At 41.1% G+C, this 16,533-nt stretch overlaps 1 protein-coding gene across 3 annotated transcripts in view; it reads left to right on the top strand.

Annotated features, from left to right (window-relative positions):
- Nucleotides 1-15,883, top strand: part of TNFSF4 (TNF superfamily member 4) — a 71,078-nt gene extending 55,195 nt beyond the window's left edge. For all 3 annotated transcript variants that reach the window (XM_036918474.2, XM_036918476.2, XM_036918475.2), the window contains 2 exons: nt 11,585-11,633; nt 13,156-15,883. In XM_036918474.2, coding sequence (XP_036774369.1) covers nt 11,585-11,633; nt 13,156-13,505 — 399 coding nt within the window. In that variant the 3' untranslated portion in view covers nt 13,506-15,883. The remainder of the gene's footprint in view (nt 1-11,584; nt 11,634-13,155) is intronic.
- Nucleotides 15,884-16,533: the final 650 nt, after the last annotated feature.

Below are 16,533 nucleotides of genomic sequence, written 5' to 3'. Positions count from 1 at the left end.
GGCACAGATCTTTGAAATTCTTCACTTGACATTAATTTCAAATTTTTTTTCTTATTTCTAGTGAGACTGTTTTAGCTACCATAATTTCTTAGACTGTTATAGCATCCATGGCAGCACCAGAGGGTTCTTAAATTTAGTCTCCCATACTTTATTAGGGGGAAGGGTAGCATAGATAGGCAGTGTAGTCTCCCTGGAATTTAATCAAATGATGGTGGTGGGAGGGAGGTTTTGTGACAGTGAGAGAGAGAAAGAGAGAGAGAGAGAGGTTGAAAGAGAAGTGGTAGGGTAGCTGTTGAAAAAGGGACATAGACTGGTAACCTTTACAAACTCTTCAATAAGATCGTTTGTAATTTTGGTTGAAGGATGGGGTAGGAGATGACACAAACTCATCACCTTTTCTAAGATATAATACTACAGTGCTGTGTACAGGCGGGAAATAGAGCTGAAACACTCATTATTTGCCCCCTTAAATTGGATCTCTTTTACTGTAAGGGAAAGATATTTGGAGAGTCATCATGATTTTTCCTTATTTCTTAGATTTAACTTTGAGCCTTAGAAAATAATTGCTACATGGATGGCTCTGTAAAAAATACAGATATAACTATTAAACTCTATTTGGCAGTCAACTTTCTCTTCAAATAAGTAACTTTTGCTTTCTCAACACTCGGTTAAGTTTCCGTTTTTAAGATGCCAGGAGAAAACACAGACCTTACCCACTGCTCAGATTATTCACTTCCCTCTTTGGGTCTCGATTTTCTTATCTGTAACATGACACAGCTGGATCAAATGGTCAGAAAGAGTTGTAGCTCAGTATCCTGTATGTGTTTAGATATATTCAAAGAATGGGTATGAAGATTTGAGAAATGCAAAAAATAAGTAAACAGATTTTTGTTATCTAAGTTTCTAGAGTTCTCTGTTCTTAAGAAGGGATCAGAGGAAATCAAACTTGCACATGTATTTGTAATTTCTACTTATTTAGGTACCATATGAATATCTAAATAACCTATTCTGGGTTAGCATCAAACTTAGAAGGGGAAAGAAGTGGATGCCCCAGGGGAATGTCCATGATACAAGTTAAAAAATGGAATGTTCTTGTCTCCTAAACCAATACACACTCTTTGGATGTTTCCTGGGGTTGCCATTTTAAAGCACTAGGCTTCCAATCTCACCTGCAACTTCTACAAGGAACAAGGACATAAAAAAGCTGATCTGTAAGGTGAAAAGCTTTTGTCGGTGATATTCACGTGTCTCAGGGCTCTTGAAGAAAGGCTCTTCTAAGATTTGTACCACCATTATCATAGTACTTCATCGATGCGATGGCTTTTAGTGATAATTCTTCAGCAAATCCCACCGTTAAAAGGTTTATAGTCTTATCATTTTTACTGCTGGGAAAAACAGAAGTGGAGGTACTTGGAAAGTGAGCTGACCAGCTCTGTGTCAGTGAGGGCCAGAACTGGAATTCACAGTTTCTTGATGAAATTTCAGTCTGTAATTTGGATTTCTGTTTGTATCATTTAGGAAGGAAAAGAAGTTTTTTTTTTTTCTGAAATACCTTGTCTTGATTTAGCTCAGTTTATATGTGTAACCATGTAATCGAATGAGTTTTCTAGACAAGCAAATAAATGATTTTCAATGCAACTGAGCTTGCATTTCTTAAGCAATTCTATGGGAATTAAAAAGGGTGTTTGAAGTGTTGAACTGATTTGTCATTAAATATTTTGAGGCTCTTTTTTTTAAAATAGAAATATGGATTTTTGAGCAGGCATTGGACATAATCTATTTACAGTAAGAAAACGAAAGGGTAAAGCAGGGGGAGGACATGAGGCTTCAGCTAATAGTAGGAGTAGTAGAAAGCCCGTAAATGGACAAGGGGGATGGTGGTGACTGGGTAGGGGTAGAGGACTTTCTAAGCAGAAAAGCCGATTGTTCAGAATGGTTGAACTTGGCTGTTCGTAGGGAAAGTGACAGAAAATGAGGCTGAAAATCTAGGCGGGGGCAGGTCATAAAGGGTCTGTGACTCACGCGAAGAGAAAGCTCTTCATTCCCTTCTGTGCAAAAGGAAATACAGACAGATTTGTCAAAATGGTTCTTTTCCAAATTTCACTTTTCTTATGAAATCTGTACTGGCAAGTACAGATACTGAATCTAGTCTCACAGCACTAGGGGGCACCACAGTAAAACTAACCATTTTCAGATCTACTGTAGGGAGCCTACTAAGGCATTAAGATTAGAAAACTTTACTCAGGAAGCCAAGTGCTGATACAGGTGTAGAAGGAGGATGAACGACATCAAGGGGGCCCTAACATGACTCACTATTTACACAGTGATGCCGTTTTCTAAATGAGAATTTCAAACATATATTTTGACCAAAGTACTGAAAATAAGACAAATAATTTGGACGGGGATCATGCTGGAAAATGTCATATATATATATATATATATATATATATATATATATATATATACATATATAGAAGCAAATATACATACATAGAGGAGAGTTTGGGAAAAGTGCAGAAAGGCCTGGAAATATGGTCACCCTATTCCTGTCCTCGGACCTCAACCTCACCTACTAGCCCTGAAGAGACCCAGGCTTGCCTAGGGCCTGACCACCCTGCCCTTCCAAGCGATTTCTTTTAATACCAGTGACTTCTGTGACCTTCATTCTCAGACAACCTGCAGCTGATCACCCATACCAGGGATCTGTCATTCATGGAAAATGAATGTGAATCTTCTGGGGTCTAAAGGAGCCCTGTACAATGTTGTTATTACTACTTAGCAAGAGAAAAGAAGCAACTGAGTTACAAAGTAGGAAGGTTATTTCCCACAGTCACAGATTGAAATGTGTGGTAGAGTTAAGATGAAACTGATTCCCCAACCCTACAGCTTGTGTATTTTGTTTGTAGCCACCCATACGTTTGATATCAGTATCTTTTCAAGTGAAGGAATTAAAACATTTCCTTACACAAAAATACAAAATGTCTTCTTGAATTTTGGGGGGAATTATTGGTGTGTAGAAATGTATACTCTGGGCCAGGTTTATTCCAGTGTTTTATCTTTGTGGGTAAATTCCCTGAGTGACAGTTTAATCATTTCTAAAATTGGAATCTGGTTATTGTGAAGAGCAAGTGCTGTGTAACAGAGCTTTGTAAATGCTGAGATTACTATTATTTTTTCATGAACACACTTCTGCTTCTGAAGGGTGCCACTACTAAAATGTGTACTTTGTAGCACATACATACATACATACTCCCATAACTCAAATCTCAGAAAGCGTGACACGTAAGGTTAACCTTAACTTCAGGGACCTTGACTTCTCTACTGTAATTTTTTGGATTAAAACAAAATTCCACTGGAGTAATTCTAAGTCTCAAAGTTTTGAACAAAGATTTTTAACTAAGTGCTCATGGCTGCATTAGAGAACAAAGGGAGAATGAAGGGGAGAATTTATGAGGGTATGAAGTGCCTGAAAGTGGTTCAGAGATCTAAAATAATGCAGTTAAGAACACATGGTCCAGCCTGGTTAGAAATTAAGACTAGGTCAAAATTCTAGTCCTGTCTCTTTCTGTTACACTTGGCCATGACTCCATGACTAATCTTTAAGATTAGCTGGTTGTTTTAAAATTTGTTTTCTTTTCTAACATTAGTTGCTTTTGAAGAAATATTGAGGGAAAAATTTATGATCTGGTATAGAGGGAGGAAAGAATCTTTTTAAAAAGGAATTTAAATCTACTTACACCATTGCAGATAACATGATCGATGAAGTTTTGACAATTGTTTAATACCTTCTAGGTTATTTTTATAAAATGCAGCATTGCATTAGTGGTGTATTCATAGAAGAGAAAGGTGATCTAGATTCAGGCACCAGCTCCCCATTTATTCTCTTTTATTTCTCTCTCTCTCTGCTTTTTAAACAAAAAAGACTTTAGATACATACTCTCCCCAAGCCCTTCTGGTTTTATCAGACTCTGATTCAAAGATTGACTTGAATGTGATAGTGTAATCTGTACACTATTTGCAAATGCCTATATAGCCATGCATTCATTTCACTGGGCTTGCAGAGCAAGTTACCACCAACTGGTGCCTAAGGCAACAGAAATTTATTCTCTCTTAATTCTGGAGGATAGAAGTTCAAAATCAAAGCATTGGCAGGCCCATGCTACCTCTGAAGGTTTTCAGGAAGAATCCTTCCTTCCCTTTTTGGCTTCTGGTCGCCCCCAGCCTTCCATGGTTTCCTTGGCTTGTAGCTACGTCACCCCGAGCTCTGCTTGTGTCTTTGCATGGCCATATCCCCTGTGCGTATCTCTGTGTCCTCTCTGAATCTTTTAAAGACCCCAGTCATATTGGATTTAAAGCCCACCCTAACCTAGTTCGCCTCATGTTAACTAATTACAACTTCAAAGATTCCATTTCCAAGTAAAGTCACATACTGAGGTTCTAGGCAGACATGCATTCTGGGGGACACTCACTATAAAACATGCATTCATTCATTTATTGAGCAATATCTATGGAGCACCAGTTCCTTGTCAGATACTGAGGAGACAATGGTGAGCAAGACATGGGTCTTCCCAGCCCTCCCAGAGTTTCCAACCCAGGGTGGAGAGAAGATGGTTAAAAACGCAATTGACATGGTGCGTGGTAAGTACTGGATAATCAAGTCGGGTGTAGTTCTTCAGGAAGAAGTTTCACAGAAAGCTCTCTACCAGCTTCAATGCCTAGATTCCTGACTTGGGATTATAAAGTGAGCCCCCTTTCTTTTGCATGAGGTGCTCTATTTCTCTTCCATTAATTAACAGGAAAGCTTTAGTTTAAAAGGTCACTGTCATGTCACCACCACCACCATCCCACTGCTCTTCTGTGATGAATTTAACCAGTCACCAATCTCAGTTCACACCAGAATAGAGGCTGGAGATTATTTAGCCTCATGCGAATGAGGCTGAGAGCTTCACTGCACAAAGAGCTCTAGAGATACTCCTGGTTGTCCCTCAGCTGTCAGAGGGAGCCATGTGGGAAGGGGCCTTGCTGCTGCTTTTCCAGCAGAGGGACTTCTTGTGTTGAAAAGATGGGCTGTTCCAAAGGTCTTCTAACCACCCAACCCCTTGGGACTTCTCCTCTGAATGCTGTGATTTGCCTAAACTATGATACGGTAGAGTCTTTAGACACTGCTTGTTCCACGGTTTTATCTGAGGTTGGACATCAGGATAAGGAAATAAGAAACTGAGGAAAAGAAGGGACCTGTTCTGGCCTAGGACCAGACCCTGGTATTCCATTCTCAGCCCAAAGCCTTGTCCATTCTGCTCAGTTGCCTCTCCCCAGGCAGTAGTCCCTCCTTTTAGTAGAACAATGAGATGGGGAATGAGTGACTTCAAATAGAAAGATATTGATTGTAATCATCATACCACTTCCTTTGCACTCAGATGAATGGGGCAATTTTAAAAACCTTGAGCATTGTATGGTGTTGGCTAGAGCTAGTATCCAATATTGTATGATTAGGTAGCCACTAGCTAAGATCTGGGCATAGGCCTAAGGGGCTAAGTTTTACCTTAGCTCAGCAAACATTTATTTACTGAATGCCATTATGTCTGAAGCATTGTGATATTTATGATCACGTCATGGGCACATTGTAAACTGACTGCACAGTTTTTTAGACACTAAGCTGCTAAAGGATATCATGGTGGAGACTTACCCAGTCACCAAAGTGAGGAAGGAGTCCTAAGAAATCTTTTGGCAGACCACTCCATCAGTGTGTCATGAGAATTTCCTGTTAATGTGGAAAGGGAAACCCCTATATAAGAATCTCTTCCCATTGAGGATATAAAGAGTCAGCTACATGAGGTCAATTACATAATTTTGAAGATGTGCTCATATTACATGGGTGCTTTTGATTCATTCTTTTCCCTGAATACCTGAGTTTCCTCTCAGGAATCTATTAATTGCTGAACCTTCGGGACAGTGAAACCCCAGTTCTTGTCTTCATATAGAGAGGAGGGGGTCAGAAAATCAAGGCCTCTCTGAGGGACAGCCATTACTAAATAAATTTGAGAAGAAGACTGGAAGTGTTTGGAGAGAGGAGGCTATAGTAGGGTATCACACGGACTGTGTAGAACAGAGAAGAGCAAAAGTTAGAGAGATTAACGCAAAAGGGTGCTGGCAGCCATGGTGAAAGGGGATGGAGAAAGAGATTTTGGGTGACAATTAAAATGGTTTTTCTTGTGTTAATTAAATCCTAATAGACTCTTCATTCAACAAGGTTTTCAAAGCCACATGTATTTGTCTCTAAGAAATGTAGCTTGTGGGATACGGTTTATGAATATGGAAGCCTCCTTGGCCAAAGAAGCTGTTTTTGCCCCTTCGTCCCGTCCTCTTTTCTGGCTGAGGTTCTCAACTTCCCCGGTCAGAAGTGGGAGCCCCGCCCTTTGTAAGGAGGCAATTTCACTGAGTACACACTAAATCCACCAGGATGAAGGGCTACCTTCCCAGCCTACAGTCACGGGCAAGTATGGAAATTCTACCTCCCTCTTCAGAGGTTCCTTGAGACACATCCTGAGAACTCCTGAGGCTGTGCTTTCACGATCTCTCAGATTTCCTCTGAAATGCATCCTGAGGTGGGAGAGGAGAGGCTCATATCCCAGTGGAGGTGGCCTGGTAACCTGGGAGTCCCCATCACAGATCTGTTTCCCCACCATCCTGACTCACACCCACCTCACTCCCACCTGGGACCTGACACTGTGGCCTGGTATCAAGTGGGGAAGGATAAGGCCTTGTCTTGGTTTCACCCTTGATGAATATCATTCTTTCAGTCACAGATACCTCTCTCCAGGACAAATGCCAAGTGAGTATAAGATTGGCAGCCTCATGCCATATCCCAGTGAGCCAGAATTAGCAGCTCACACTCTCCAAAGATGAGCTTTCGAAATGAGCATCTCTTTGGGAACTTAGCAAAGGCAGTTGGATAAATGCTAGACAGCAGACACTTTTCATTTATGTTCTCAGATAACTCAGTGCTCGAGGTGCTTAGAGAGGCTGGAAAAGGCCTTAATTCTTACTCTTCTTTGCAGCACCTACCTGTAGCCTCCTTTGGGCTTGTCCCTAGACCTGGGGTCCTTTGCCTGGACAATTGCACATAACCAGAGCCCAGCTAAAGGTTCTGTGAACTTGAACTACACAGACAACCTTGAGTTGCCCAGAGACCTCTTTTCTGCAAAACTTATAGACATTTTGAGGTATATCTGAATATTTTGACAATTGTCTAAAACCTAATATTTTATTCTTGTTCTGTGTTGATGATGAATATAGTTCACATTTATCTTGGACCCTCAGACAAATACTTTCATAGGGTTTTTTTATTCTTAAGGTAGTGTAGGATAAAGAGAAGGGTATTACCATAAACTTGGGGTTCAATCAAACTCAAGTTAATACCTGTTTATTCCTGGGCAAGCTCTTAATAGCATTGATTCTCATTTTCTTGTCTGTGAAACATTGGTAATTATTATTCCTACTTGATAGGATTATTTTGAAAAGCAAATGAGGCAGTCAGTTTGAGAAAGAACAGTACATTGCCTGGCATTTGTAAATTCTCAATAAGTTTTTGTTCTTTGTCTTGAATACAACAAAAATGGTCTCATTTCTAGACCTTTCTTCCATAGACTGTCCTTTGATAATCTGGGTCCACTTCTCTTTCAAGGTCCAAGTTCAAGTCTTTCCTCCTTGAACTGCCAAAGCCTGGCATGATTTTTCTGTCCTCTGGTATCTTATGGCATACATTACCTATTGACATGTACCAAAGATTTTATATAGAAGGACTATTTCCCCAGGTGGCATATATGTTCGTCAAAAATAAGGATTGTGTGTTCTGTGCTTTTGTGTCCCCAGAGTTGAAGGTAATGCCTGCTACAGAGCAGGTACTCAGTAATTGTTGATACTGTTTCAAACCACCAAGTAATATGACAACCATATTCAATCCACTATTGAATAAAACTCAGAGGAGAGCAAATGTTTCTTGAGCACCAGCTTTGAGACAGGCATGCTTTTTGTCAAGGGCATGGTTGAAGATACATTCTTTGGACTGAGACCTTCAGTTTAGTGTAGTCATTCTCAAATTCTAAACCTTGGATGCCTGTAAAAATGCAGATTCCTGGGTCCCCCTAGATAATCTGAATCAGAATCTTTATGAACAAATTGGCTACTTGCACATTTGAACAAACGTCCCAAGTGATTCTAATGCACATTAGAGTTTGAGAACACTGGGCTGGCAGACCTTCCCATTGCATCATCAGTTGCTCTTAGATGTGACATATGTGCATTTTTCAGTCACTTGGTCAAATAGCCCATATATCCATTGCCTAGTGGATATTCTGTTGTTCCTGTTTTCTTGGCTTCACTTATGACAGCTCTTGAACCCTGGAGGGAAGCCTGAACTCTGGACGCTCCCTTTGCACTCTCATGATGAGGTCATTGTGAAACCACTGCCTGACAATTTTGTGTGTGTGGTACCTTCTCTCCTCCAAGCTTGGCACTGAAATGGATGCATAAATGGAGTATTTATGAAGTTTTTAGAGCAGTGTCTTCTCACTTCAAATTTTTATGGGGAGAAAAAAAATGCTACTTGTTGGGTATAATGAAAATTATACTGGGGTAGAGGGCAGGAGTTGGGGTCCTTCACTTCTGTGGCCTAGGATTTCTTTGTCTGTAAAACATAAGGTTCAACTAGAAGATGATTTATTTTATAGTCACTCTTCTGAGACCATCGAATTCAGATTTCAGAGCCATACTTTCTTTGTGTAGACTCTTGGGACTTTGCATTTCACCTCCGAGGGTGGTGTGGGCTCTTTAAGACTTTCCAGACTGAAGAAACTTTATTCTAGAGCTTGTCCTTGCCCTCTGATATTTTCCATTTTCTCATTTTCTTTTAGTGTCTAGAGAAGGTCTGAGGATTTTGCTTTTCTTGATATTTAAAGAGACTACATCTGCACATGCAGATAAAATAAATATCTTCTGATTGTTTTCTGGTGACCTTTCTCATGAAGATCCTTCTGTGCTGTTTGTCTGGGCCACAAAGAGACAGAGAACCAGTAACAATATTACATCTTATTTTCACAGATCTGAAAAGTAAAGCTCAGAAATAGTATATGTCATTTCCAAATTCATAAAGCTGAAAAGCTATAGCATGGATTTAATCTGATTCCTAAGCCTGTGCTTTCTTGTGGTACCAGGCTCTATTCAAGGGCAAAGAGATCAGAGAAAGTGGTTGGTTAGAGCTTAATACACAGAAAGGATATGTGTGGCAGTAAAGCTTGACAAGGAGGTTGGAGCTAGGCTGCGAGGGGCCTTGTTGGGCACCACGGGGGTGTTTCTGGGCACAGGGTAGTCAGAATGAAGTATCAGATAAGGAAGGTGAGGGGAAAAGCTGTAGAGGGGCAGGGAACAAGAAGGACCATCTTATTTTATTTCACAACATTTCCTAGATAATGGTACTGAAGTTTGTAAGAGACTTCTGCGAGTATGTAAATTTTTAATGCTTGGGTGACCTTCTGGAGAAGGAACCGGAAGCCTGAGTCTGGGGTTCCAAGAGATCCACACAAGAAAGGAAGCCACGTGTGTTTTCTGTGCTGCCTCTCAGCATTTCAGTCTCAGAGGGTGTCCTCTTGGTCACTACCACTCAGATGTCTTCAGGGTACTTCAAAACACTGGGGAATTTCTTTGTTTTGCAAAGATTGTTAGGAAATTTTGCAAAGTCAGCCAAATATTCAAATCATGAGGGTCTTTAGGTCAGAGAGATTGATATAAATTTGGGGATGGGTATGCTTCTTTTTTTTTCTTCTTTTCTTACAGTTGACTTAGAGCAGCAACTTTTACAATCTAAATCATGGAATGGTTAGAACTGCAAGGGATTCCTGTGACCTTCTTGTCATTTCTAAGATGAGAACACTGACTTCTGGGAAGTTCTGAAACTCCCCTAAATGGACACCATACCTGCCTGGCTGTTGTTAGAACCCCAGGTGCTGCAGGCTTAGGCCTGCCCTCCACTTCACAGACTGCCTCTGACTCTGACAAGGTGGCCACCACACAGGGGCCAGCCTGCCTGGAGGGCAGTGGGGGCACGGATTTACCCAGGAGATATGGTGATAAGGTAATAGGCTTTTTGAGAGGCTTCCTCCAGAACACTGCCTTAAGCATGAAGGACACTAGTTCAGGGCACACAGTTTCTAGAGGGATGAGAGCCAGACTCCAGAGTCAGTGCCTCTCTCCATGTGCTCATTGTTGAATTAACATCGCTCCTGAGGACCAGCCACTGGCAGGGCTCAGAAAGGCTCTCCCTTCTCACCTTGCCTTTGGTGTCAGCATGGTAAGATTTGTGATTTTACCTATGAGGGGAGTAGGGGACTCCTCTGTGTGGGCAGTCCCCAGTGGAATCCGCTTGACTGCAGCTACTGATGTGCCAGGAGAGCGGGAAGCAGGGATTCCACACCTCAGGGTATGAGAGCAAATCCCTCCCCAAAGTTTGGTCAGGACACCGTGCCAAGAATGGTCAGGATACCATGCCAAGAATAACCTTACGGGAGGAGCTGTTGTTCTTGGCAGGAACAATAGGCAGTGTTTTCTTCAATGTCTTTTTTTAGTATGCAATATACGGTTCAAATTTCAAAACTGTAAAAAAGTAGACCATGAAAATGAAGGCTCCCTCCAACTCCTGACCTCAGGCTTCCAATTATTTTTTCCAGGGCAACATTTATGACCAGGGTCTCAGACATATTCAATGCCCATATGAGCATTATTATTTTTATACACAAATGGGAATGTATTTTATGCATGATTCTGCCCTTTGCTTTTACTTTTTTCACTTAATCTATTTCAGAGTTTACTCCGTGTTGAACTGCTTTGTTTTTTTAACCACCGAATTACTACAGACATATGTTCTACTTGATTTTCTTTCTCCATTGTTTTACTTCTTTCTGGCTGTTGAGAATTCACTTGGCTCAAGTTAAATTTTGCAAGAGGCTGAAGAGAAGGGAAAGACATTAGAAGAAGTTGCACTCAAATCTACTGAACTCTGCAGGATTAGACCAGTTTTTATCACCTGTAGCCCTGAAAACAGGACACGCTTACTCCTGTGTTACAGTGAAAGAGCAAGCAGCCAGGAAGCTTCCAGAATTCAATCCCAGCTCATTCTTGGAGTCTGTGAGCATGGTGATTGACTGGTCACACCCTTCTCCAAGAGGAGATCTCTATGGCTGAATGGGTTTCTTGAGAAGATGAGTATTAATAATCTGTTCCCCAACAATAAGAAATTGGGGCTCAGTGAGCCAAAACAATATCTCAAAAAAGAGTTCAGTAGAAATGAAGATAGATTTTTAGATGCTTGCATGGAAGAGCTGAATAGTCCTAACTTATCTCGGAAGATGCTATTGAAAAGCACGGGGGACACAGGTTGGAAGTCTGGGTCTGATCTTCATAGAAAGAACCAAGTCTTTTGTCAAGTTGTTGCCTCTGCAAGCTACCATGTTTCTGCTTCTTAGGATATGACTTGTCAATTCCATTTGTTCACCTTTATTTTTCTAAAAATATATCATTTTTCCTCCTTCAGGTGCCACCTCAATATCCTCCAATTCAAAGTATCAGAGTACAATTTACCAGTAAGTATGGTCAAAAGTTTAACTGAATTATATTTTAAAAAGAATCTTCTCTCCAGTCTCTTAATTTTCTCTAGAACACAAGGCCTCTCTCTGTCCTCAGGAAAGCTCTAAATCCTGGAATTATTGGAGCATGCATATCACCTTCATTATGGACACAAAAGGGGGTATAAAGAAGAAAAGGGGTGCAATTAGTTACCTAATATGTGCTTGCCATTGTATTAATTACATTATGTGCCTCACTTAATCCTTCCAGGGACCCTCTGAGTAGGAATTATTCTCATTTTTTAGGTAGTGAAGCTAAAGCTTTACTTCTTACAAGTTGGCCTGGCTGTAAGTCACATCATTTCACATTGTTACAGGACACACTTTTTACCTTAATGTGAGTGGAGAGAGGCCCAGATATGAAGGCAAGGTGGTTCTTTATCAGGAGAACATTATTTGGATCTATGAGTCCTACTAGGACAAGCACCAGCAGTTTCTATATGGTTATTCATTTGTTTATTACATCCCCCTGAGCCTGATGGGAAATATATCTTGCCTTCAGTGGTCCTCGTTTTCAATTCAAAGATGCCCCCTGGGCTTGGTACAAAGCAACAATTACTGAACTGTGTCCAGCAGTGGGAACCTATCCTTTCCTGTCACCAAGAAACATGCAACAGAGCAGGAAGTCTGCGATGTGGTTTCTTGGCCATTCAGCTGATACTGGAGCTGAGATGGAAATAAAATAAATTCAGTCTTTTTGATTTACCCTTGGAATGGCCCCACGCAAAGCTACCAGAGCCATCACTCTGCATCTGCCTCCTCCTCTTCCTCCTTCTATTCTTTCTCCTGTGGCAGCAACTCTTCCCAAGGCACATTCCAGGAAAAACCCACAACAGAAGGGGAGAAGGGAGAAGCAGGTCTGTTCCTGAGCTCTTCCACCTGCATCTTACTGAGCAGAACCTGAACCCACAGACATTCTGTGCATAGTAGCCTTATAAAGCTTAAATGACTGCAGGCAAAGGCCAGTAGTACATGCTGTAGGCTAGTCCAGTGCCCGGGGCCTGGGACAAATTTGCATTTCATGGTCAGGTGAAGAGAGGATAGGGAAGAGAGTTAAAAACAATTGCTTTGCATGGAGGTGGTGTGCAGGATCCAGGTGAGGGGCACTCCCAGCACCCTTTGCCCTAGTCTAGCTATTGAGAAGAAAGGAGGCACTGAAGTTGTGGAACCGCTGCTTTTGAAAAATTAGGGAAACCTCAAAGCTCCATTTCCTTCCACAACTGCTGTGACAACTGCTGATCACTATAATCTCCCAGTTCTATCTGAAAACCTGTTGGCTGCTAGCTTTGCCTCTTCCATTCCTCAGGTAAAGTAGATTCTAACCCTCATGTAGAGACACAGTGCTCTCTCTCTTTCATTCTTCTCAAAATCACTATCACTTTCTCTTACATGTTTCCAGATGTACTGGAAGGTTGATACTAAATGCTGGGCTTAAGGAATGATTCTTGTGTTCTTTTCCTTCTTGCCCTGCCCTCCTTAGGATGTGATAATGAGAAAGGTTTCATCATCACATCCCCAAGCAAGTATGAGACCATGAAGGTGCAAGACAACGCAATCATCATCCGTTGTGATGGATTTTATCTCATCTCCCTGAAGGGCTACTTCTCCCAGGAGCTCAGCCTCAGCCTTCATTACCGGAAAGGTCGGGAACCCCTCTTCTCCCTGAGCAAGGTCAAGTCTGTCAACTCCATTGCAGTGCCCTATCTGGCTTTCAAGGACAAAGTCTACTTGAATGTGACCACTGATGATACCTCTTGTGAAGACATCCAGGTGAATGGTGGGGAACTGATTCTCATTCATCAAAATCCTGGTGGATTCTGTGCCTACTGAAGACTTGATGGCCACACCTGAGCCAGGCACCAGCATGGACACAGAGCTGGGGGTGGACAGGACAGTGATTCTACCTTGAGGGTAGAGGAGCTGTCCCGATTCAGCCCCTGTATCTGGCCACACAGGATGTGACCAGAAGCAGATACCCCCACTCAGGGATATTTAATACTTATTTGACACACCACTTAACTTTATTTATCCTCATATCTTGTCAATCTAGCCTTCATCCCTCACGACTGCCTCAAGCCTCTAAGGCACATCTGTGAGAATGAGAAAATGTGTCTCTCCCTTAAGACACATTGCTTCTATTGGTCAAGAAATTGTCACAGTAAAGTTTCCTTATTAAATAAGACACTTGACTACCTTTCGCTGGAAACTTGACACCTGGCACTGTAAAAATGAAGAGGACCAAAGAGGGGGCTATGAATCTGCCAAAGGTGGTGTGGACTAACCCCTGGCAGCCAAAGATGCCTCTCCAAGATGAAATTGGCTGCAGTTTGCATATTGCCTAAATACCTCTCACATTTGGTGGTGTTCAAAAGGAAAATGAACTTGTAAAAAGCTGTCAGGACTTGATGAAGAGTAAGCTGGCTAAGGAGTGCTTTTTTTCTTTACCACTTTGCTTTCCCACCCTCCAAATGTTCCCAGTAGAATTTCCTTTCAAAGAGTCATCTTGGGGTGACACTGTGAAAAATCTCATCAGTGATTTGAGGAAAACTGAGAGAGATTTTTCTAAACTGGGAGAGTGAGATAATTCATTGTGAAAGTTATCTTTATTGCACAGGAGAGCAGTGAAACTGGACCTCTCAGGGTAAGTCAGTAAGAATTTAAATAGTCTGGGGAAGATAACACAAATTTTGCCACTGATAGGCAAAGCGACATGGGCATCTTCCTGCTTATGCCGAGATACACCTCAGTCCCATGCCTTGTACACATGGTACCACATTGCTAGTTTCAAAAATGAGGCAATTATGTTATCAAATGCAACTTTATATCAAAAGACACTGAGAAGTTATTGTATCTTTTGAAAAATAAAGATCTCTTTTTAGAAACATCATAGTATCACAGATGACCTCACATTGATAATTGACCAGAAGGACCAACAACCAACCAATATCAAGGCTTTTAAGGGAATAAGATCCTACTGTGTTTAGTTTAAATGTCCCTGTTGATGTATCAGGCTTATGGCATTATGCAGAAATGTGATTTTTTAATAGTCTAATTTCCAGATGATTTGTAAGTTTTTACATTTTTGATAAAAAAATGTTTTAATGGTAGCAAATGCTCCTCTGCCATTTTCAGTAGAGTTTACAACCTATCCTAGAATCTTTCTGGATGATTCTGTGCCATCACAGTAATTGCACTGTGCTGATATACATTGATACCTTCAGGATCTCCAGAAAGGTGGAAGGCAGTTTGCTCCTACACTAAATGGTCTCAATTACATTTGGACTTTTTTTTTCTGCCTGTCTAACACAGTTTTCCATCTCCTCGTAAGTGTCTATCTCCAACTATATTCCCACCCCTTTATTTTAATCTGTTATGGAGAGAAGGTAAATAAAAATGCTTAGTAAAAAGAAGCCAAAGAAGAGAAATTGTGCATAAGGCAAGAGTAACCAGCTCTGAGTGGCTGCCAAGGCACTCACATAATCAAACAGAATCATTATCCTTGGTAAACATTTATGGAGGGCCTCCTGTGGACCAGGTATTGGGCTAAATGCTTTATATTAATTGTTAGGAGCAAGATAACCTGTGGTATCTGTTTTGACTACTAAGAGGATTTAAATGTGTGTGTGTGTGTGTGTGTGTGTGTGTATTTGTTATTGACTGTGACCTGCAAAGTCAGTTACTCAATGAGTGACATCTAGTAAATAAGTGGTTGTAAGTATAGATAATATTTAAGAAAACCTATGTTTACTTGTTTAAGTTTGGAATTGCTCACTGTATTTCTCCTGGACATGCACATTCCAGGCTTAAGCATGATTGCTGTTCTGTGGACTGTCTTTGGTGCCCGGGCCTCTCATGCCAGGTGCCTACTCCTTTTGGGTTCCTATTGTCTGCTCCTCCCATGCCAGACTCTTTCAGCCACACAGGGACACTGCTGCCATGTACCACCCTCACTCCCCCACCTTCCACCCATCTAAATATGCGTGCCCCCTTTAAGTCATCCCTTTGAAGGGATACCTAACCCTTCTGTGGACACAAAAACGTTTTGTGGAAAGAGAACTGCATGAGAAGTGAGGAGATTAGAATTTTAACTTTGACTCCATCCCTAACTAGCCAAGTGAACTGGGGCAAATATGTTCCAATTTTTGGATCCTACTTTCCCTTCTTGTTAAATGATCATTTTAGAATCTTAGGCTCATAGTGATAACTGTGAATGTCTATGTACTGGTTACTATGAGTCAAGATGTGGTAACCTTCTCTTTCATTGTGTGGAATTTTTTTTTTCTTGGACAAGCTAACACCTTCCCTCAGCCTTCTTGGTTGTTCCTTCAAAAGTAACTGTTACTTAGTGGTTTTCTATTTAGGGAATGGCTTAAGGGAGCCCAATCTGGATCCAAAATCATAATTTGTTCTTAAGCTTACTGGGCAGGTCCCCTATTTCAAGCCATAATTTTGTATTTAGTGCTTTCCTTGCTCTGAGAGTATTAATATTAATATTAATAATATAGCTAATAATAATATTGGTATTTACATGGAAACAAATAAAATATCAGAATTCATTACTGGTTAGAGTGTTGGAGTTTTTTTAATCCTCGTACTTTCCTAGGTCTGATCTGCTAACTCCCTGATGGGGGAAAGAGGCTGCAAGCGTTCCAGCCTCCTGCCTGCCTCTGGGGATAGTCAGCTGAACTGCCCAACTCCATCTTGGCTTTTGAAAAGACATTTACTGGAAGTCCTCAGAGCAACTCTCTGGTTCAAGGGCATGCTTCAATTAGAATTCTGTTAATGCACTATTCTTCTTTCCCTCAGACTTCTTCCCACATTTCTAACACTGACATGATTTCTTTGAGTATTATGCCCC

This window comes from Manis pentadactyla, chromosome 9, assembly GCF_030020395.1.
Source record: "Manis pentadactyla isolate mManPen7 chromosome 9, mManPen7.hap1, whole genome shotgun sequence".
In the NCBI taxonomy this organism is placed as follows: Eukaryota; Metazoa; Chordata; class Mammalia; order Pholidota; family Manidae; genus Manis; species Manis pentadactyla.
The sequence above is the reverse complement of the archived record's forward strand: the minus strand, read 5'-3'. Positions and strand labels throughout refer to the sequence as shown.